Below are 23,996 nucleotides of genomic sequence, written 5' to 3'. Positions count from 1 at the left end.
CACGCACACCTTTTGCGGCACGCCCGATTACATCGCCCCGGAGGTGGGGACCCCGGGGGCGGGGTAGGGGTCAAAGGGCGGAATGACACCAAATGAGCTGTTGTTCCTTTGGTTGCAGATTGTGGCCTATCAGCCCTACAACAAAGCGGTGGATTGGTGGTCTTACGGAGTGTTGCTGTATGAAATGTTGGCGGGACAGGTAGCAATCGTCGCCATCCTCGGCCAAAAGTGGCCTTTTTCTTCTGCAGTTTTTTGAGGGCTCAATAATAATAATACATTATATTTTAAGTGCCTTTCAAAGCTCTCAAGGACACTTTACAGTCAAGCATAGATACTATAATAAATAAAATACAATCCCAAATACAATAAAATACAATAAATAAAATACAATACTTTGCACACACATTTGGCCTGGTAAAGAGAGAGATGGGAACATATTTGAAACTCTCCATACACAAAATACAAAAAAATATACATAAAATAAAGTGGGGGGTTTGTAGCGCCCCCTAAAGAGGTTTTATTTATTTATTTATTTATTTGTTTGTTTGTTTATTTATTTACTATGTTTGTTCATTTGTTTGGTTGTTATATTGTGATTGTGTAAATAAAAAAATGTCATTTCTAAAACGTTTACAACGTTTACATTTTTAAATTTTCAAATTTTAACATTTTAAAATAGTGTTTTTTTATTGTAGTGTTTACAATTTTTAATTTGTTATATTTTTTTAATTTGAATTCTTTTTTAATGTTTTATTTTTTTCTGTTTTTTTCTGTTATTTATTTTGTTTTAATTTATTTGAAAAATATATAAATTTCATTTTTTTTTTCTTTGCAATTTTTTAATATCTAATGATTTTTTTTTAATTTAATAAACTAAACATCTTTAAATTTTAGTATTTTTAAAATTGTGAATTTTTGAGTGTTTGAATTTTTACATTTTTACATTTTTAAATGTTTACATTTTTGCATTTTTGTATTTTTACGTTTTTTACTTGTTTACGTGTTTATGTTTTTTACGTTTGTTGACGTTTTTACATTTTTAATTTTCTATTTTTTTACATTTTTTCATGTTTTCATTGCTTAATTTTTTTAATTGTTTTCATCTCTTAATGTTTTATTTATTTTTATTTTTATTTTATATATATATATATATACTTTTTTTTTAATGTATTTATTTGCTTGCTTGTTTATTTTAGCCGCCCTTTGACGGCATCGACGAGGAGGAGCTTTTCCAGTCCATCATGGAGCAGTGCGTTTGCTACCCCAAGAGTCTCTCCCGCGAAGCCGTCGCCATCTGCAAGGGAGTGCGTACGCCCGATGCGCAATGTCAATCGTTAATGTTAATCGTCATCGGAATTTGGGTGCCTGCTGGTCCAAACAGTCGAATCTGTGCCAGGGTTTTTGTCATTGTCACTCGAATTGCAGGACCCACAGAATATTGACTTTTAGGACTATATTAACAATCAATGCAGTGCAAGAAACTTTAGACTCTCTTCTTTTATCAGAAAAAAAAATGGTTAATTCCTAAATTCTAAGGATCTGGAGTTATATAAGTTTGAAATGAGGGCGGCTGTCCAAAATACAATGCAATATTGGTTGATATAGCGCTTTAACAACATCTGAAGCTGGAACAAAGCGCTAACATGGATAAAAGGCAAATGCTGCCCTCTTGTGGAAGGGAAATAAAAACATTGCCAGAGGCCATGGCCAGCGCTTTATCGGCATCCAAGCATGAAAAAAAAAAAAACATAACAAATTCGGGAATGGCGCTCCACGTTATGATTTTCAAAAAAAATTTGACCATCGTCCGTCACCCTTAATTAAAAAAAATTGAAAAATGGTCGCCAAATAATAATAATAATAATAATAATACATTATTCAAAAATCTCAAGGTCACTTTACAGTCACAGAATCAATTTTTCTGTGGGTGAGCAGAGGCAGCCACACGCGCAAGCCTTCACTCAACCCGGAATGACTCAAATAGTTAGAAAGCTAGCTAGCTAGCTAATAGAAAGACAGCTATATAGCTAGCCAGCGAGATAGCTAACAGATAGCCACTTAGATAGCCAATAGATAGCTAATATATAGCAAATACCTAGCTAGCTAGGTAGCCAGCTAGATGTTTGTACTGTTTTATGAGTTGGCGGCCATTTTGTTGGAAAGGGTTTTGTCGTAGCGCATTTCGTCTCACCGTTGGCCATTTTGGGTACCAAAAAAATGATTTTTTTGCCGTTTTTTTGTTTGTTTTTACCCGAAGCTGCTGACAAAACACCCCGCCAAGCGCCTGGGCGGAGGAGAGGACGCCGAACGCGAGATCAGAGAGCATCCATTCTTCCGGTGGATCGACTGGGACCGCCTGGAGAAACTGGAAATCCCGCCCCCTTTCATCCCCAGAACGGTCAGTCCAACGCGAGTGACCATTGGCTCACTTGCATTCCAAAACGATTGGTCGCAGTCAATCTTGTGGGTTTTTGTTTTTGTTTTTGTGGCTCCCAACAGGACGGCAGGAAAGGAGAAAATTTTGACAAATTCTTCACGGCGGCCCCGTCGGCGCTCACCCCTTCCGACCCGGATGTGCTGGCGGCTGTCAATCAGGAGGACTTCCGGGGCTTTTCCTTCCTGAACCCAGAGTTTGCACCCTCGCCGCTTACCGCCGTGTAAGCACAACCGCCACAGATTCCAGCATGCCGACATTAACTCATTGACTGCCAGACAATGTGCAAAAATGTGTCCACTCCAGTGCCAGGGTTTTTGTCATTGTCACTCAAATTCAAGGACCCACAAAATATTGACTTTTAGGACTACATCAACATTCAATGCGGCGTTAGAAATCTTACACACTCTTGTTTCATCATAAGCAAAGAGTTAATTCCTAAATGATATAAATCTGGAGTTATATGAGCTTGAAATGAGGGCAGATGTCCAAAATACAATGCAATACATACGTATTGGTTTATATAGCGCTGAAGCTGGAACAAAGCGCTAACATGGAAAAAAGGGAAATTCTGCCCCCTTGTGGAAGGGAAACCATTAAATAGTTAATTCCTAAATTATATGGGTCTGGAGTTATCTGAGCTTGAAATGGGGGCGGATGTATAAAATACAATGCAATGCATATTGATTTATGCAGCGCTTTAACAACAGCTGAAGCTGGAACAAAGCGCTAACATGGAAAAAAGGGAAATGCCGCCCCCTTGTGGAAGGAAAAAACATGACTTGATCTTGGTTTCACTCCCTGGGGCTTTCTACTATCTTTGTGACTGCTTTGTTTTCCTGTATATGATAACTGTCCATGTTAAGCGCTTTGTTCCAGGTTCAGATGTTGTGAAAGCGCTATACAAATCAATATGTATTGTATTCCATTGCCAGAGGACGGCATGGCCATCGCTTTAGCAGCACTCAAGCATGGAAAAAAAAACAAAACCTGAACAAATTTGGGAATGGCGCTCTACGTCACATTTTCAATTCCCGAATAAATTCGGGAATGGCAGTGAATGAGTTGAGGAGAGTTAGCTTATGAATGAAATTTATTATTATTATTATTATTATTATTATTATTATTATTATTATTACAGTGATACCTGGGTTTACGAACCCCTTAGCTTACGAACTTTTCGGTTTACGAACGTTAAATTTGTGAAAATTTTACTTGGCATCCGAACTTTTTTCGTACACGGAGCTGCCACAATGAGTGATGTGTCGTTCGCGACCGAGCCCGTTCTTTTAACAACAAAATGGCAGCCGACTGTTTTGGTCCTCTATTCCCCGCCCCCAGTTGTCGTGCAAGGTTAAAATTCCTATCAATCAGGCTCCACAAATAACCCGCACAAGCCATCTGTACACCTGATGCAAAAAGCTATCAACCCAAAGCACCTCCAAGGGATCATTTCTCAAGATGGTGAAAGAACAAGGCTGCGTTCCTCATCAAGTGTTTAATGCTGATGAAAGCGGCCACTCCATTCCATCAAGCCATCAACGACCATCACAAAGGTCAATAAAACGACTTTATTATACAATACAGTTTATTTATTTAATTATAATACCTTCGCACATTTATTATACATAAAATAGGGTATATTTTGTGTCGTTTTAAGGCTTAGATAAGTAGAAAATGATGTTTTATGGGGAACTGGGAACGGATTATTCTCATTTTAATAGTTTCCTATGGGAAATTAATTTTTGGGATACACACTTTTCACCTTACACACTTTCTGGGAACTAATTACGTTCGGAAACCAAGGTATCACTTTATTATTATTTATTTGTTTGTTTGTTTGTTTGTTTATTTATGGTTGGCGGCCATTATTTTGCTATCTTTCCGTAGCAGCAGTTCCCAATTTATTTGGAAAAGAGGATTGAGCACAGTTGGAGTTTGTGAACAGGCGCCGTTTTTTTTCCAGCGGGTCCTTATCGATTAGTTGTAATTAAAAAGCGCGGCTCCCTCGTAGCGGTTCAATATGGCCAGCAAAGAACAGCCTCGACGGGCATCGGGCGCCAGTTGGCCAGGTGGCTGGGATGGAAAGTCGTTAGGGGGGGTTGATTCCATTCCCCTTCCTATCCGTGCCACTCATTTATCCGCAAAAGACAATTCGGAAGTCGAACGTTGGAAGTTGAGTCGATTGGCCAAAGTTGTAGTGATGTGTCATTCGCAAACGAGCCGGATCTCTGAAGTGAACGAAGAGAGCCGATTCCCGACAAGGAGCCGGAAATGGGAGCCAATTTTTTTTTTGTCCTCTATTCCCCGCCCCCAGTCTTCGGTTAAAGCCCCACGTGATTGGTCCATATCCGTTGTAGAGGAGGGAGGGGGGAATTACAGACACACGCAGCAGTGGGGGGTTAGGGTAGACAGGTGGACAAATGTTATTACCATGTGCTGTTATTATTATTCAATTATGATATTTTTTTACTCGTTGGTATGATAGCATTATATGAAATATGAAAAGCAAATTAGTGACAGCTGCTCTTCAGACCAGAGTAACCACAGGGAAAGGGATCGTTTGTGAATGCTCTTTGTGCACATCTAAAGCCATATAAATAAAAATATTTGATATGGTGCATTTTTTACATGAATAATTCGTTTGTCACTGAGGAGCCATTTGGGAGCCGAAAGAGCCGGATCTTTTTCGTGAGCGGAGTCAATAGAATCGGCTCTCTAAAAAGAGCCGTAATTCCCATCACTACAAAGTTGGCCAATTCGTGTGCAGAAACATCGGAAGTAAAAAATAAAAAATAAAAAAACGAAGATTCGTAAAGGATACGACCGCAAGTGGGATAACGGATAGGACAAAAATCGGATGCGAAAGCGGATATGGAAGAAAGGCGCCGGCGATTTTTCTTATCTCCTCGATTGCCGTTCTCATCTGGCAATTTTTTGTCACATGCCCAGCGGCACCTTTTACAATTCTTTTTTTTTCCCGTCCAATCCTCGCTAAGATGACTTTCACTGACATCGTGCTTCCGATCTGTTTTTTTCCTTTTTTTTTCTTCTAAATAACGCAAGCGATTCCAGTGGTTGAGCAAGTGACTTTGCGGAATTATCCTTGAGGTGGGGGGGGGGGGGGGTGATGAGTCGTCAATGTAAACATAAAGAAGAATAAAAAGAGGTGCTGAAGCTGCTACCGAGAAACTGCTTCTGGATTTGTCGTGTCTCTGTTACCACCAACACACATTCAGAGTCCTCACTTTTATAAATGGGTACATTCAAAGTCCTCACTCCTGTAGTGAATTTGGTTAAAATAGTGTTTTACTTTTTAAAAATTGTGTTTGGTTCATTCGGTTGAGAGTTTTCAAAACAGTTTTTGGTCTGAACTTTTTCTGCTCATTGTCATCTGCAATTTCACAGCACAAATTTTGTATTTTAATTGTGTATGTATTTTAAAAGAATATATATATATATATATATATATATATATATATATATATATATATATATATATATATATATATATATATATATATATATACACACACTTGGGGGGGGTTAATTTTTTCTTTAATTACAAGGCCTCAAGGGGGAGATGTTGTTTCTTTTCTTTTTTTATATTAAATCCAAGGTTTACAAGGTACAAGTTTATTTTATTTTTTTGGGGGAGAGGTTTATTATTGGTTGAGTGAACGCTGGCGCGTCTGACTGCCGCCGCTCACCTGCAGAAAAACGTATCCTGTGACTGTAAAGTGTCCTTGAGAGTTTTGAAAGGCGCTTATAAATGAAATTTATTTTTATTATGCATGTATACACACGCACACACACATACACACCTTCCTGTTTCCCTGTTTTTGTGAGGTCTGGGTAACTCCAGATAAGGAGTGAGGACCACCCTTTTTGATAAGTTTAGAGAAGAACTAGTGTTACATTTGAACACTAAATGTCACCCCTGTTCCCACTTCAACTTCTTTAAAACAAAGCAATAAAAATTGGACTTTAACTGAAATAACAGCAGGAGTGAGGACTTTGAATGTACCCATCCAGAGGAGTGAGGACTCTGAATGGGTACATTCAAAGTCCTCACTTCTGTAGTGAATTTGGTTAAAATGTTATTTTATTTATTTTTTGGGGGGGTTGATTCAGTAGAGTTTTTAAACCATTTTTTAAATCTGGATAACTCCAGATAAGGAGTAAGAACCACCCTTTCTGATTTAGAGAACAACTAGTGTTACATTTCCACACTAGATGTCCCCATAACTGCATTTCCCATTTCAACTTCTCTAAAAACACAAAGCAATAAAACAATGGACTTAAAACTGAAATAATATTAGGAGTGAGGACTTTGAATGGGTACATCCAAAGTCCTCACAGTTTTGAATGGGTCATCCAAAGTCCTCAAAAAAAAAAAAAAAATATTTTGACCAAATTCATACAGCAGTGAGGACTTTGAATGTACTAATTCAATGTCCTCACCCCTGTAGTGAATTTGGTAAAAATATCATCATTTTTTTTTTTTTTTTTTTAATTCAGTTAAGTTTTCCAACCAGTTTTTGGTAAGAACTTTTTCCTCCCATTAACACATGCAATTACACAGCAGATATTTAGTATTTTAATTGTATATGTATTTTAAAAGCATATATACGTACACACACAGAAACCACCAAGCCCTCGCTTTAGCATCGTAATGTAGCTGCCAAACCAGCAAAATCCCATCTGGGGTATCTCAAGTTGCCCCACTCCCATTTCCGGACCCCACCCCTCTCTCTCACCTTCCATCCCAGAACACTGATGGGCCTAATACCCCCTTAGAGATTCTAACAAGTTGACCTTCACATTAAAATCTCATCAACGCGCTTGGCCTGCTCTGTATCTACCCTTCATCGGTCCTCCGTCCTTGGTGTCTCATCGCGGGGTTCTTTTTTTATTTATGCTCTTGGCTTTTAATCATCCAGTCAAAAAAAAAAAAGGGGGGGGTGGAGGCGTGTAAGGGGGCGGGGCATCTGCAGGTGACACTACAACGCTGTGTAGTTGTGGATCAAAGCGACGACGATTGTGATCTAAAATCGCCAAAGCATCATCACCATGAATGATGCTCCAGAATGAATGACACGCACTGGAGGCTTGGACCCCCTCCCTACCCCCCCCCCACCCCTCTCATGCATAGACCTCATCACTCACTGTCAACCGTGACGCCATTTTCATCCCTCTTCCTCTATTTCCATCCCTCCTCTCCTTCGTGTCGTCCTTCTTGGCCCCTCCCACTGTCATGACATCCGAGGTCAAAGGGCACCTGAGACTTTTGATATCATTGCTCATAATAATAACATCCTCAAATTATAGCTCAAGCGGCCCCAATTAGCGCGAAGAGGATAAATAATCTAATCTAATCTCACCATGAACTATGTTGTGGTACCGTGAGGAGCTTCATTCACTCAAGGGTGAGCTCATGTTTCATTGAAAGTGCTTTGCCAGGATCTGGGGGCAACTTGAACATCTTTTAGATGCATGTCAATGGTAGATTTTGCCCCATTTGCGGCAATGCTGTTCCTTTTTCCCCATCATAGCGCCATCTTGCGGCTCTACAGACTGCACATAGGTGAGTTTTTCCGTGACGAGTGGAGGAAATATTCTGTGCCTGGAAAGTGTCCTTGAGAGTTTTGAAAGGTGCTTATAAATTAAATTAGAATCGTGTTTATTGCACAAATATGTAGAACACACAAGGAAATTGTCTCCGGTAGAACATGCTGCACTAGTATCATCATCAAAAAAACATTGCAGAGTCATTTTATTTTGTGTTATTATTTTATTATTTTGTATTATTGTTAGGGCAAAATTATTATTAAATATGATTAAAATATCGCCATATTTATACATTATTATTATATTATATTATTAATATTCATTATTAAAACTAAACCCAAAAAAAAACATTCCGTCGTATTTTCCTGGTTGGCTTCATGCCCATGGTACCATACTGCCTCCCACAGGTTTCCCTGGGTACTACAATTGACTATTTACCGTGTCGTGTTGTTTTGGTTTCACTTCACATTATCTTAAAAAAATATTAATAAAAAATTAATAATAATTAACTCATTGACTGCCAGATGATGTGCAAAAATGTGTCCACTCCAGTGCCAGGGTTTTTGTCATCGTTACTTGTATTCCAGGACTCACAGAAAATAATAGTAATAATAATAGTGAGAGTTTCGAGAGTTTTGAAAGGCTCTTATAAATGAAATGTTTTATTATTATTATTATTATGAATACATTTCATTTATAAGCGCCTTTCAAAACTCTTAAGGTCACTTTCATTTTTCAGCCACACGCGCCAGCATTCACTCAACCCGGAAGTAACTCAAACAGATAAAGCTAGCTAGCCAATAGATAGCTAATAGTTAGCTAGCTAGATAACTAGCTTGAACAAAGCGCTAACATGGACAAAAGGGAAGTGCTGCCCCCTTGTGGAAAAGAAAAAAACATTGCCAGAAGCCATGGCCAGCGCTTTATCGGCACCCAAGCATGATAAACCAAAACCCAAATAAATTCGGGAATGGCGCTCTATATTGTATTTTCAATTCCTGAATAAATTCCTGAAAATGGCATTGAATTAGTAACAAAATAATAATAATAATAATAATAATACACATAATAATAATACATGTAATAATAATACACATAATAATAATACATGTAATAATAATAATAATAGTAATAATAATAATACATTAATAATAATACTAAATATAATAATACTAATAAATAACCGAATGATGACATTTTTGCATCCTTAATGATAAAACCAAAATAAAAGAAAGGGATATAATGAAGATCTAATTGACAATTCCCATTGTGTCGACGTTCAGATGAGCTCATCATCTTTTAGTTCACTTTGTCTTTGGGTTCGCGTGTTATTTGGCTGCTGGTGTGACGTCACAAACACACACACACACACACACATTCCTGTTTCGATGGTTTTGTGAGGTCTGGATAACTCCAGATAAGGAGTGAGGACCACCGTTGCTGATAAGTTTAAAGAAGAACTAGTGTTCCATTTGAAGACTAAATGTCACCCCATTTCCCACTTCAACTTCTTTAAAAACAAAGTAATAAAAAGTTGCCTTGAAACTGAAATAACAGCAGGAGTGAGGTTTCTGAATGGCTACATTCAAGGTCCTCACCCTTGTATGGAATTTGGTTTAAAACATTGCTTTACTTTTTGTGGTATGAACTTTTTCCTCTCCTTAACCACACACACACACACACACACACGCAGACACAGTCAGTAAAAAGTGTGTGTATCCGAGTCAAATGAAAATACACACACAAAAAAAATCATTTTGGGTGAATTTGTGAGCATAATAATAACTCTGAAAATTTAACAGATGCATATATCGACCCTCTAGAAGCCTTTACAATGAAAAACTTGTGAGGACCGGCCAAAAAGGTCCTCACTTGTCAAAAATGTCCTCACTACGTATGGTATAAAATGTTAGTGGTCCTCACAAGACTAGTCATACAAACACACACACACACATGACTAAAAAGCTTAGCACTGCTACACTATTTGGTAAAGGCAATCGTGAAAGGACATCCGAGCCTCCCTCTCTCGCTGCCTCCACCCCCCCCCATTCTAACTCCCCCCCCTCCCTCTCTCTCTCTCTCTCTCTCTCTCTCACGCAGTCCCCTTTTGAAGGCGAAGTGGCGGGCAGAAACGCATCGAAGCCGCAGCGGTCGCTTCGGATGGATGGCAAGCAAAAACTGATGGATACGACGAGGAGAATGAACGTGCGGAAGGAGTGAAACCCGGCAAGAAGAGCCCCCCCCCCCCCACCCCCGTTGGTGAGCCTGCAGGTTTGGCAGCTGACGTGTGCACACGACCCTGGTGGCAGGGTGAGTAACCCCCCGCACCCCTTTTTTTGTTTTTTTTCCTAATGACCATATTGTTGACGCAAGTGCGTGTTATGGCACTTGACCCATGATGATGCTAGGTTGCTATTGCTATTATATAAAAAAAAATGTGCGTGTGATGCAGCGTGGCACCCCGAGAGCGTAAATGGTGTACGCTCGGCATGTTGAAGGGGATCCAAACTATGTGTGAGAGCGTGTGGGGGGGGGGGGGGGGGGTCGTCGGACTCGGAGTCGATACACACGTCGGTGGTGCCAGATCGGCAGCCAAGATGCAATCGTGCACTTTGGAGTGGAAAAGGGGAGGTTAGGGTGGGGGCGGGGGGGGGTGTTTGCCTGCAGATTTGAGCGTGCACGCATGTGACTCTCAAAAATGAACTGGAAAAAGAAAGAAATATGACATCACGGCATATCGTCATAAACCTAATTATGAAAAGCGTTGGGTAATAACTTGAAAAGTCGGTCTACTCGTATCTCATTTGGAAAACGCAATTATTTAGTATCAATTTGCTCGAACAATAATAATAATACAGGTAACATCCAATTTACGACCAAACGGTCGTAAGTCCAAATGGTCGTATGTCGAAATCCATTCAAAATGTTGAATAGAGACTCGGAGGGGAAATGACTCGCAAACTCCGCCCCCTCTGGTGCCATCACATGGTCGATTGCTGTGCGAGCGTGAGATGCTGGCTGGCTGGCCAAAATTGTTCTACACGTTAATAATAATAATAATAATAATACATTTCATAATACATTTCATTTGTAAGCGCCTTTCAAAACTCTCAAGGTCACTTTACAGTCACAGAATATTTTTTTTCTGTGGGTGAGCAGCGGCAGCCACACACGCCAGCGTTCACTCAAACTGGAAGTAACTCAAATAGATATAAAGCTAGCTAATATATAGCTAATAGCTAGCCAGTTACCGGTCTGCTAGCGCGTTGCGGTGCCAGGCGTAGAATATTTTTTTTTTTTAAAAAGGGTCTGGAGGTCGTGGTCGTAAGTCGAGCTGGTCGTAAGTCGGATGTTACCTGTAATAATAATAATAATAATAATAATTTCATTTCTCAGCGCTGTTCAAAACACTCAAGGTCACTTTCCAGCCACAGGATCAGTTTTTCTGTGGGTGCGCAACGGCAGCCAGCGTTCTCTCAACCCTGAAGTAACTCAACTAGATAGCCAGCTAGACAGTTAGCTAACTAGCTAGATAGCCATACAGCTAATAATAGCCAGCTACATAGCTAGCTAGCTAGACAGATTGCAAATAGATAGCCAGCCAGACAGTTAGCTAACTAGCTAATAGCTAATGCATAGCCCTAATGTGATTCTCCATGTGGGCGGCAAAATTCCAAATATTTCACAGTAAGTTTTTGATGATGATACTGCACAAGTCGCGAGCTGACCCCCCCCCCCCACCCCCCGACCCCCTTTGCCGCCATTTTTATTCATTTTTAGCCATCTTGGCCTCTTTCTGTCTTCCTCGGAGAATCTCCGAGGTGATGTCAGGCCAGAGACTGTAACACACGACGGAGATTGAAAGCCTTTGGTCCCGATCTCCCACCCCCCCAACCCCCTAAGCCCCTCTCATGGCTCCAAGTGATCCAGTTCCTGGTCTCCGAAGGCCTAACACGTCGAGAAATGGAGGTGTGGGTGGGGGGAGGGGCTTTTGTTCCAATTCACTCTCAATTTCGACTCTTGGATTGGATGTACCTTTATTCGTCTCGCACACACAGAGAGTGATTCATTTTTCAGCAGTTGCTGTACCCTTTTTGTGACATGAAGCAGTTCAAGATGAAAGAGGAGCAGATCAAAGCATCCTTTTCACCAGTGGATCAGGGATATCACGGTGGAATGTGCACGTATGCTACAAACTAAATGGTGAACGCAAACACGAAGCTGTAGCATCCATCGATAAAAAGAGACTGTCTCACATTTCTCTAAATCCGCTTCAATTCCAAGCCGCGACTGTTCCACATCCGCATTGACGCTGTGTAAATGCTGCCCATTACAGGTGCAAAAAATGTCATTTCAAATTCAAATTTTTAATTGATATTCGATTGGAATAAACGCTGGCTAGCATCGGGGTTTAAGCCAACCAATTTTGACATCCCGATCAATGGATGATACAGCTGTGTGTTTGCAATACAATAATAATAATACAATAATAATAATAATACATTTCATTTATAAGCACCTTTCAAAACTCTCAAGGACACTTTACAGTCACAGAATATTTTTTTTTTCTGCGGGTGAGCAGCGGCAGCCACACACGCCAGCTTTCACTCAACCCGAAAGTAACAAAGTAAAAAATAAATACAAATAACAAATAATATGACAACACAAAGACACAGAGAGTCATTCATTCTTTCTGTGCCCTCTTTGTGACATGAAGCAGTTCTAGATAACCCCCCCCCCCCCCACACACACACACACACGTCCCTCCCCCCTCCATGTTTGCATTGCTGCTATTTTTGCAGTGCGTCGCTGCAGGTTATGTGCATGCACGTGGACCTCACGCAGGCTCATCTTGCCCGCAATATTTTTTAAAAAAAGGATCTCTTGCTTTTGCACGCTAACATGTTCCATCCACAAACATCCAATAATAATTTCATTTTTCCAAATATCGACCATCAACAACACAGAAATGTCCTTTTTTGTTTTTAAACATTTTTTTCCAGTAGTGTCATTAGTGAATTTTTTAGTGCAACAGCCCTTTGAGAAATTTGTAAGTTAGCTTTTAGCGTAGCTCTCAGTGCTGACATGAATGTATATTATTATTATTATTATAATTATTATCATGTGCTAGCTATTTGCTATCTATTAGCTATCTGGCTGGCTAGCTAGCTAGCTGGCTGGCTAGCTAGCTATTTAGCTAGCTATCTATTCACTATCTAGCTGGCTGGCTATCTAGCTAGGTATCTGTTGGCCATTGATTGGCTAGCGAGCTAGCTTTCTATCTATTTGAGTTACTACCGGGTTGAGTGGCTGGCGCGTGTGGCTGCCACCGCAGAAAAACTGATCCTGTGTCTGTAAAGTGACCTTGAGGGTTTTGAAAGGCGCTTAGATATGAAATGTATTATTATTATTATTATTATTGTTATTATTATAACAAGGCACCATTTTTCTTTGTCATTCATATTCAAATATTGAATCAAAATAATATAAAAAATAAAGACCCTGAACCGTTTTTGGCTAGCAGATCGTATTGTAGTGAATGAATGAATGACTGAATGAATGAATGAATGAATGGCTAGCTGGTGGCTCTTTTGAAATTGTCAAGCTAGTCTCTTTGGGGGGGGGGTTGGAAAGTAAGAAATAAATAGCAATGCAGCGGCCCCAAAAGACCCCCAACCCACCGGGCATCCCTCCTTCCTGCCAGATGGCCAGCGCAGCGCTGCTGGCAAGCGATTGCTGAACCAAAATGTATTTTTGGGGGCATATTTGGGACAGTTAATTCAATTACATAGATGAAAAAAAAAATGCAAATTATGCAAACACAAACTTCACTCTGCGCATGTTTGTCATTCGCATGAATACCCAACGTTGGTCCAAAATGAACATGAACATTCACTTCACTGCGCAAAAATGTGGCCAGTCCAGTGCCAAGGTGGTTTTTGTCATTGTTACTCAAATTCCAGGACCCATAAAAGATTGAGTTTTAGGATGACATCAACATTCAATGCAGCGTAGGAAACATTGGATACTCTTCTTTAATCAGAAAAAAAAACAGTTAATTCCTAAGTTATATGGGTCTGGAGTTATCTGAGCTTGAAATGGGGGCAGATGTCCAAAATCCAATGCAATACAGTACAGACATATTGGTTGGTATAGCGCTTTCACAACAGACGAAGCTAGAACAAAGAGCCAATCATGGCAAAATAGGGAAATTCTGCCCCCTTGTGGAACATTGAAGAGTTAATTCCTAAATTATATGGGTCTGGAGTTATATGAGCTTGAAATGGGGGCGGATGTATAAAATACAATGCAATACATTTTATTGTATTGATTGACATAGCGCTTTAACAACAGATGAAGCCGGAACAAAGCGCTAACATGACAAAAAAGGAGAATGCTGCCCCTTGTGGAAGGGAAAGACATTGAAGAGTTAATTCCTAAATTATATGGGTCTGGAGTTATATGAGCTTGAAATTGGGGCGGATGTACAAAATACAATGCAATACATCCATATTGGTTGATATAGCGCTTTAACAACAGATGAAGCTTGAACAAAGCGCTAACATTGAAAAAAAGGAAAATGCTGCCCCTTGTGGAGGGAAAAAAAATAACTTGAGCTTGGTTACTCCCTGGAGCTTTCTACTATCTTTGTGACTGCTTTATTTCCTGTATATGATAGGTGTCCATGTTAAGCACTTTGTTACAGCTTCAGGTGTTGTGAAAGCGCGATATAAATCAATATGTATTGTATTGTATTGAATTGTATTGTCAGAGGTCTGACCAGCGCTTTATCGGCACCCAAGCATGGAAAAAAAACCCGAACAAATTCGGGAATGGCGCTCTATGTCATATTTTCAATTCCCAAATAAATTCACAAACGGCAGTGAATGAGTTCAAATTTTTCCGACATTCCTTTTCTTTGCCGGCGCGATGATGCAATCGAGTCCATCTATTAGCTATCTATTAGTGGTCTAGCTGGCTCTGCGAGCTATCTAGCTAGCTATCTATTAGCTATCTATTAGCGGTCTAGCTGGGTAGCTAGCTATCTACCTAACTATCAATTAGCTATATTTTAGCTAGCTATCAAGCTTTCTATCTATTTGAGTTACTTCCGTGTTGAGTGAACGCTCGCGCATGTGGCTGCCGCTTCTCAACCACAGAAAAATGTATCCCGTGACTGTAAAGTGACCTTGAGAGTTTCGAAAGGTGCTCATAAATCAAATGTATTATTATTATTATTATTATTATAATAATTATTAAACCACAGGTGTCCAAGTCGAGGATCAGGGGCCAAATCTGGCCCACCACGTTATTTTATTCGGCCCGGGAAAGCAAATCAAACTTGTGGAATTCCATGCTCGTCTATCGCTAGCTAGCGAGTGAGCTAGCTAGTTTTTCTATTCAGCTAGCTAGGCTAATCCCTTAGATCACGGGTGTCAAAGTCAAGGCCCGGGGGCTAAATCTGTCCCGGCACATCATTTTATTCGGCCCGTGTGGTTATTAAAAGCATTCTTTTTATTATTATTATTATTATTATTATTATTATTATTATTACAAAAGCAGAAAAAAGAAGAAGAGCTGACGTGAAGCAGATGACGCCCGATTGCACATCCAAATGTAAACGGACAGCGGCGTGCGCGCGGGTGTGCGTTTTTTTTTTTTTAAGTGCTTTACCATCAAGTCGTCGTGTGTTAGCTTGACGCTAACCTTTAACGGGATTGGTTGAAGGCCATGTGTGATGACTTCATTTTGAAGGGTAACAAGACGAGACAGGAGGAGGGCCGCGGGGGGGCCGCGTGCATCCGAGTGTGCCTGTTTTACACCCACCCGACCCCCTTTCGACTTTCCTTACGTGACCCCCCCCCCCGCCCACCTCAAAACCCACCCGACGAGTTTCGTCTCTGTGCCCCCTCCAGATGAGTTCGTGCAGCAGCCGCGCGTTGACCATCCTGTCCACGGTTTTTGGGGCGTGCGGGTTGCTGCTGGTGGGTGTGGCCGTGTCCACCGACTACTGGCTCATCATGGTGGAAGGGGTCATCCTGCAGCACAACCAGAGTATGGAGGTCAAGATGGCGCTGCATTCGGGCCTCTGGAGGGTCTGCTTCGTGGCCGGTGGGGGCGCCCGCGCTTGGCATGCAGAAACCTAGCCAATAGGAAGAAAAAAACTTTTTTTGATCCACGCACCCCTCCTCTTCAAAGGCTGTGTGTGTGTGTGTGTGTGTGTGTGTGTGTGTGTGTGTGTGTGTGTGTGTGTGTGTGTGTGTGTGTGTGTGTGTGTGTGTGTGTGTGTGTGTGTGTGTGTGTGTGTGTGTGTGTGTGTGTGTGTGTGTGTGTGTGTGTGCGTGCGTGTGTGTGTGTGTGTGTGTGTGTGTGTGTGTGTGTGTGTATGTGTGTGTGTGTGTGTGTGTGTGTGTGTGTGCGTGTGTGTGTGCGTGTGTGTGTGTGTGTGTCTGTGTGTGCGCGTGTGTGCATGTGCGTGTGTTGATGTAGATCTAGATAGAGAGAGAGAGAGACAGATGTAGATATAGAGATACGTAGATATTGAGAGATAGAAACCGATAAAGATACAAATATTGATATTGATAGATATAGATACAGACATGGATGCAGATGTAGATATAGATATAGAGAGATAGATAGAGTGATATAGATATCTAGATAGAGAGAAAGAGACCAATATAAATACAAATATTGATAGATATATATAGATATAGAGAGCTAGATATAGCTAGATAGATCTAGATATAGAGCGATGGTAGATGGATCGCAATCGATATACAATGTAGATAAACATATTGATAGATATAGATAGATTCATATAGCTAGATAGATATAGAGAGATAGAGACCGAAAAAGATAAAATATTGATAGACATAGATATAAAGGGATAGATATAAATTGACATAGATATATGGAGACAGATATAGAGAGATACAGACCAATATACATAAAAATATTGATAGCTAGATATAGATATATATATAGAGAGAGAAAGATACAAACTAGTACCAGTAGATAAAAATATTGATATATATATAGTTCGATATAGATAGATACAGACCAATATACATAAAAATATTTATAGCTAGATATAGATATATATAGAGAGATAGAAACTAGTACCAGTAGATAAAAATATTGATAGATATAGATAGATAGATAGATAGATAGATAGATAGATAGATAGATAGATAGATAGATAGATAGATAGATAGATAGATAGATAGATAGATAGATAGATAGATAGATAGATAGATAGATAGATAGATAGATAGATAGATATAGAGACCGATATACAATGTAGATAAAAAGATTGAGGTATAGATTATATAGATATAGATAGCTAGATATAGCTAGATAGATATAGAGCTAGATATACAGTAGATGGATGGATAGATAGATGGATAGATAGACAAACAGATAGATTGATGGATATATATTTTCCGTCGAGTTACATTATCTAATAACATATCTCGTGAGGATATGAATAATTTCGTGTGCGTCTACTTTCAGGGGCTGAAAACGGGAGATGCGTGGCGTCAGAATACTTCACCGAACCCGACATCGAGATCACGACTGAAAATACCGCCAACATTCTCAGTGAGTCCAAACGTCGCACTGCACATTTTGACTTGCAATGACTCCTGCTGGCGGATCAAGGGTACTGCTCTTAAAATGGCTGCCTCCGTATCCAGTAAGAGACTGTCGACGTCCTGGATAGTTTGTTTTCTCCATAGCTTACTTTTTTGTCCTCTCTAGTACTTCTACATACTAGAACTTACTCAGAACTACGACTTGATTTACTTTTATTAATAATAATAATAATCCATTTCATTTATAAGCGCCTTTCAAAACTATCAAGGTCACTTTACAATCACAGGATAAGTTTTTCTGTTGGTGAGCAGCGGCAGCCACACGCGCCAGCGGTCACTCAACCCGGAATAACTCAAACAGATAGAAAGATAGCTAGCTAGCTAATAGTATGCTAGATAGCTAGGTAATAGATAGCCAGCTAACTAGATAGCTAATATGTTGTCTGACTCAAATAGCTAGCTAGCTAGCTATATTGCTAACAGCTACCTCTCTAGCTATCATTTAAAAGTCACTATTAATCATCAAGGAACAGTGACTGAGCTAGCGACTTACAAATTCGACAAGTTACTCCTAAAACTAGCGTTAAAACTACTTCCTCTACTACTGCTACTTTGACGACTGTTTAACGCTTGAACCCCCCTTATACGCCACGTCCCCCCCGCAGAGATGGTGCGGACGGCGACGCCGTTCCCGATGGTGTCGCTACTCTTCGTCTTCACCGCCTTCGTCATTAGCAACGTCGGACACATCCAGCCTCAGCGTACCATCCTCGCCTTTGTCTCGGGGATCTTCTTCATCCTCTCAGGTGACACTCAGTCGACAACTTAAATGACAAACGGCACCAACCTTTAAAGGACAACCGACACCTCCAGACAAGTTGTGTCCATAATTTGTAAAATGGCTTCAAATGACTCCTACTGGGCGTATTTTACAAAGATTCCACCGTATATAGCGATATTCTACGTTTTAAGACTCGCACTGAATATTCAGGAAGTCTCGTTTTCGAGTTGGTGACGATTCCTGACGTGACGTCACGGAGGGAACACCCCTGACCGAGAAAGCGACACACAATGCATTTTGGGTACTTTTTTCATCTGAAAACACTGTGTTGATTGCGAAATTTGAAGGAAAACACATAATTAACGCGATGGTCAATCGTTGTGTGTTGCACCAAGACTACTATTTGATACTAGTTGACACAAATTCCCAGCGGACAAATCAGCCCACTTGCAACGTTGCTTGTGCGCCATCTTGTGCATTTTCTAGGCGCTACATTGGAGTTCAGATGCCTCCAATTGATACGGAAGGACTTCTTTCATCGATTGCAAACATTTATGCTTTCCTCTTCAGAACTATTTGAATCATATTCATAACTGGATGAGTAACAAGGAAGCATCTTCTCCAAATCTGAAGCCATTGTTTTGATTCTCGAGCAAGGCAAGACGTCCTGGCGTGACACCACGAACAAGGGGGCGGGACCTTCTGAAACTGGCCACTTCCTGTTTTAAATTGAAGTAGTTTTTAGACACTAACTCATTTTTATTGGTGTTTTGCATTTGACTAAAAGTAACAGCCTACGTGTTTTGGGTATTTTAGATGCTATAAAACGTTTTTCTGATGTCAGTTTGGAAACAAAAAAATGGTGTCGGTTGTCCTTTAAAATTTAAGGTGTATTTTTAATGGTAATGATTATGACACCCCCCTCCCCCCTCAAAAAAAAATCAAAATTGTGGTCATTAAAAGCCTTGTATCTATACAAAAGATGATACCCCCACGCCCTCTTTCCCAATCCAGTCATGTGATTTTTCTGCATTTTTGTAGTTCGCCCTCTTGACCGGCAGGTGGCGGTGATGGCCCCTGTTGCTTCCGAACGGTGACAGATTGCGGCCCTTGAGCGTGTTGCAGCACTGCAGGGCTTGCGGCATCCCAGGATGTTAAAAAGCAGACGAGTGGGGGATTGGGCGGGGCAAATGACAGTTTTTAATGCCATAACATTTATAAAATGGGTCAGTGCAACCATTAAAAGAAGAAAAATAAACATTTGGATAGATAATAATTATTTTATTATAATTTATATTATAATAATTTCATTTATAAGCACCTTTCAAAACTCTCAAGGTCACTTTACAGTCACAGGATAAGTTTTTTTGTGGGTGAGCAGCGGCAGCCACACGCGCAAGCGTTCACTCAACCCAGAAGATGCTAATATGTATGAGAAACAGCACTGTATATCATTACATATTTATGTTATGTAAGTATGTATGTTATGTACAGTTAAAAGCCGAGGTAGTTTTTCAAACAGGAAATCCGCAACGTCCGAAACTAATTTTCAAGTCCTCCAATCGTTTGTGTGTGGAATCCATTTTTTATTCTTTGTTCTTATTGTCCCTTTCCTGGCGGCGGCGGCGGTGGCGGTGGTCTGCAGGCCTGAGCCTGGTCGTAGGTCTGGTCCTCTACATCTCCAGCATCAACGACGAGGTGATGAACCGTCCCAGGGAGCCCGAGCAGTTCTTCAACTACCACTACGGATGGTCTTTCGCCTTCGCCGCTTCCTCCTTCCTGCTCAAAGAGGTCGGTCGACGTTATTTGAAGATTGCGACATACCCAGACTCAAATCCGATTGAATTAAACACACAAAAAATGTGAATAATACAACAAAATGAAGAAAATAGACCGAAAACATTTGTGTAGTAGGCCAGTGCCTGCAAGCTATCTGGCTGGCTATCTATTAGCTAGCTATGAGTTATCTATTAGCTATGTATTAGCTAGCTAGCTTTCTATCTATTTGTTCAAGCTGTATGCGTATATTGGATGAATTGATTTCCATTGGTGAAATGCAACTCATATGGTTACTTCTGGGTAGAGTGAACGCTGGCGCGAATGGCTGCCGCTGCTCACCCGCACAAAAGTGTCCTTGAGAGTTTTGAAAGGCGCTTAGAAATTAAATGTATTATTATTATTATTATTATTATTATTATTATTAATTGCTTTCAATGTCTAGTTCAAACTGCTATTTTATTATTTGTCATTTTACTTATGGTTTTATAGTTATGTGCTTTGTTTCATTGTTTTTATTGTAAAGTGTCCTTGGGTGTTTTGAAAGGCGCTTGAAATTAAATGTATTATTATTATTATTATTATTATTATTATTATTATTATTATTATAAGAATATGACGTAAAGCGGCATTCCCGTTTTTTCCCCCGATTTTTTTTCGTGCTTGGGTGCCAATAAAGCGCTGGTCAGACCTCCGGCAATATTTTTTTTTTCCCTTCCACGAGGGGGCAGCATTTGCCTTTTGTCTATGTTAGCACTTTGTTACAGCTTCATCTGTTGCTAGCGAGCTATTCACTGTCTATTAGCTAGGTAGCTTTCTATCTATTTGAGTTATTCCGGGTTGAGTCCAAGCTGGCATGTGTATCTTGACCCTTGTTTTTGGGCCCACAGGGCGCGGGCGTACTCTCCGTCTACCTGTTCATGAAGCGCTACGCAGAAGAAGAGATGTACCGCCCCCACCCGGCGCTCTACCGCCCCCGCCTGTCCGACAGCAGCGACTACAGCGGCCAGTTCCTCCACCCGGAATCAACATGGCCGCCGCCCAAGCGAGGCCGCAGCACGTCGGAAGCCTCCAGCGACATTTCCATCCAGCTCAACCAGCCGCCGCCGCTTAACCCGCCCAAAATCGGCGGCCAGATGGGGGGCCACGTCAACACCCCGTCCGGGTCCTCTTCCGGGGGAAGCTACGCTAACCCCCCGCTTGTCGCCGGGTACCCGGCGCATAGCCTGCCCAGGTCGCATTCGCCGCATCTCCAAAGCCAAGGCCTGTCAATGGCCGCGCCCCCTCCGCCGGTCCCGCCCCCTCACTACCACGCCCACATGCACATGAGCGCCTCCCCTTGTTAGGAAAAAGGCGGTGACTACTTTCCGTCATGCGGCAAAATGGCCGCAAGTGCGACATCCGCGACAGGATGACGAAAGTTTGGCAATAAGCGTTGAAATGTTGACGGGGAGAAAGTTAACGTTGAGGGTTTTATGAGTGGGCGTGGCCATTTTGAAACGTGGATAACGTTTCTTCAAAATCGGAATGCGATTTCACGTTTCGTAAACTACCCGTCATACTTTCCGCCGGATTATTTCGACAGTAGGTCAACAACCCCGTCGATGGACCGCGAATGTTGTCGGCGTTTCGAGAAGAAATGCGAGAGGGGTCGACATCATGATTATTAACGTTATATTTTGTATATTCCGTGAAATTATTGTATATAGACTTCGATGAGAAGGTTTCTTCAGCCGGCATCTGTACTTCTTTGAAGGTGTCGGACGTTTCGCTTCTTATCCAAGAAACTGTGTCAGCGAACTAAAATCTTTTGCTGGTAGTTTTGGCCCTATATATATATATCCCTACTGTCCAGATGTGGCGGTGCCAGGCTCTGCTATGATTGGTCCCTGCTCTCAGGTCAGGGGGAGCAGAGGACTATTCTCTGCAGCTACACTGATCTATTGTCCTGCCTGAGTATGGGGTCTACGACTGGCCTGATTGCCCCCTCCCCCATTTGATCTGGTACCACCTCATCAGCATAACTAATCCTATGTTGCCTAAGAAGTCAGTTGTAGGAACGATCCAAATTGAACCCCACCCCACCATGGCGATTTAGTGAAGGGTTTTGCTGTTTTATGAAAATAGCTTCTTTTACTCCCCTTTCAAACTATCTATTGCTAAGATTTTAACCTCATTGTCGTCAAATGAGTGGTTGCTAGCTTTTAGGTGCATATGTACTGCAGATCGGGGCCCACTAGTATTATCCCTGTGATGTCGATAAAATCTTTTTTGGAGAATTTGTTTAGTCTCCCCAATTATGGATTGCTCTTTACAATTTTCATTTTTAGAATGAGAGCAGTGACCAATCACAGCAGAGTCTGGCGCCGCCACGTCTGGACAGTCGGGATGTACATAGACTTGCACATTTGGAATTTGTGGACTGGAAATCAGAATGGACATTTTGGACACGAGAAGAAGACAAAAGGACGACTGACGCTTTCAGCAATAAATTGATGGTATTTGAACACCTACACTGTCTGTAAGTAAAGAATCTGCTTTAAATTAGATATCAAGTAGACAGGATGAACTTAGTACAACGAATCAATTGCTGGTGACGTCATCGCCATTCTCTTAATGCGGTAGAAAACACTTACACGCTCCCTTTAGCTCCTCCCCCAGGATTTCTTTCCACTTTAGTGCGCTTCAAGCACTTTATTTGAAGGATGAAGCGCCAATTGCACACACTACTGGCAACTTGGTGAACTGCACCCCGGCTGGACCTGGTTTGTGGGCGCTCAAAAATATTGCAGATATTCTTGAAAAATCCATCAGAATATATATATACATAAATATATATATATATATATATATCGATATATATATATAAATTCATAAGCACGGAGAAAATTACATATATAAATTCATAAGAATATATATATTCATAATTAATTATATACGATACTTTCATAATTAATTAAATATATATGTGTGTGTGTATGTGTGTATGTATATGTGTGTATATATATATATATATATATATATATATATATATATTATATATATATATTCATATTATTAAATATATATTATAATATATATATATATATATATATATATACATACATACCTTCTACATACATATACATACATACATACCTTCTGCGCCCTCTGGTATTTTTCTCTTCAATAAACAGCTGAAATGGATATGCAGGAATATATAAATAGAAAAAGTCTGCACACCCCTGGTCAAATGGCAGATTTTCATGATATGTACGATGCTGGTTTTTTTCTCCTGTTGCGGAATTGTGAAGGGCTTGAAATAGAAAAGCCTACTAGAACACCTGAAATAGATTTTTGAGGTGAGTATGTGTATTACCTCATTCATTTCCATTCACAGATGTATTCGGGAAGTGACAATGTGACAACTGACCTTCATTTATTTTACATTTTGAATGTGATTGGCTCATTGCAGGAGGGTGTGAACACTTTTGCAACCTCATTATTTCATTAGTTTCGCTCTCCAAAATAGGTTTGTGTGTTACATGTTGCAGTAACAGTGGGAAAATGTGTTTTTTTTTAGGGGGGGGGCATCTATTTTAAATGCAAAACAAAAAAAAACACATCTGAACAATGGTATGTCGCTATTCAATTTCTAGCATATGATCATAATACTGGCTGTGATTTCTTGGCACCGCATTTTTATGTATTTTTTTGCTTGAAACACTCGTTCTTTTTTGGTCGCACTGGGTAAACAACGACGTTGTGCATCACTTTGCACTTCATTCGTGACGAGACGACACATCCTCGGGCCGAAATTGATCTGTGTGTGTATTTTTTTTTTTTTTTTTGTCAGCACGTG

General features: G+C 40.5%; 2 protein-coding genes across 3 annotated transcripts in view; both read left to right on the top strand.

Moving 5' to 3' along the window:
• The window catches only part of prkcg (protein kinase C, gamma), a 24,110-nt gene extending 19,280 nt beyond the window's left edge, over nt 1–4,830 (top strand). For both annotated transcript variants that reach the window (XM_088997878.1, XM_088997879.1), the window contains 5 exons: nt 1–43; nt 119–199; nt 1,197–1,304; nt 2,258–2,398; nt 2,500–4,830. The exon at nt 1–43 is cut by the window's left edge and continues 96 nt beyond it. In XM_088997878.1, the coding sequence (XP_088854004.1) occupies nt 1–43; nt 119–199; nt 1,197–1,304; nt 2,258–2,398; nt 2,500–2,661 (535 nt within the window). In that variant the 3' untranslated portion in view covers nt 2,662–4,830. The remainder of the gene's footprint in view (nt 44–118; nt 200–1,196; nt 1,305–2,257; nt 2,399–2,499) is intronic.
• A 5,285-nt stretch (nt 4,831–10,115) lies between these two features.
• Nucleotides 10,116–21,976, top strand: LOC148897196 (voltage-dependent calcium channel gamma-7 subunit-like). Its single transcript, XM_088998790.1, has 6 exons — nt 10,116–10,315; nt 15,922–16,117; nt 17,519–17,605; nt 18,264–18,404; nt 20,025–20,170; nt 21,046–21,976. The coding sequence occupies exons 2-6, from the start codon at nt 15,922–15,924 to the stop codon at nt 21,499–21,501; spliced, it is 1,026 nt and encodes a 341-aa protein (XP_088854916.1). The 5' UTR covers nt 10,116–10,315; the 3' UTR covers nt 21,502–21,976.
• Nucleotides 21,977–23,996: the final 2,020 nt, after the last annotated feature.

This window comes from Hippocampus bargibanti, linkage group LG06, assembly GCF_051943395.1.
Source record: "Hippocampus bargibanti isolate YZ-2025 linkage group LG06, ASM5194339v1, whole genome shotgun sequence".
Classification (NCBI taxonomy): domain Eukaryota; kingdom Metazoa; phylum Chordata; class Actinopteri; order Syngnathiformes; family Syngnathidae; genus Hippocampus; species Hippocampus bargibanti.
This window is presented reverse-complemented; position numbering and strand designations above follow the sequence as displayed.

Excerpts from the sequence above, each read along its gene's own strand:
- LOC148897196 (XM_088998790.1), top strand. The coding sequence starts at position 15,922 with ATGAGTTCGTGCAGCAGCCGCGCGTTGACCATCCTGTCCACGGTTTTT. Across the intron at positions 18,405-20,024 it reads GATCTTCTTCATCCTCTCAG|GCCTGAGCCTGGTCGTAGGT; the intron begins GTGACACTCAGT and ends GGTGGTCTGCAG. Across the intron at positions 20,171-21,045 it reads CCTCCTTCCTGCTCAAAGAG|GGCGCGGGCGTACTCTCCGT; the intron begins GTCGGTCGACGT and ends TTGGGCCCACAG.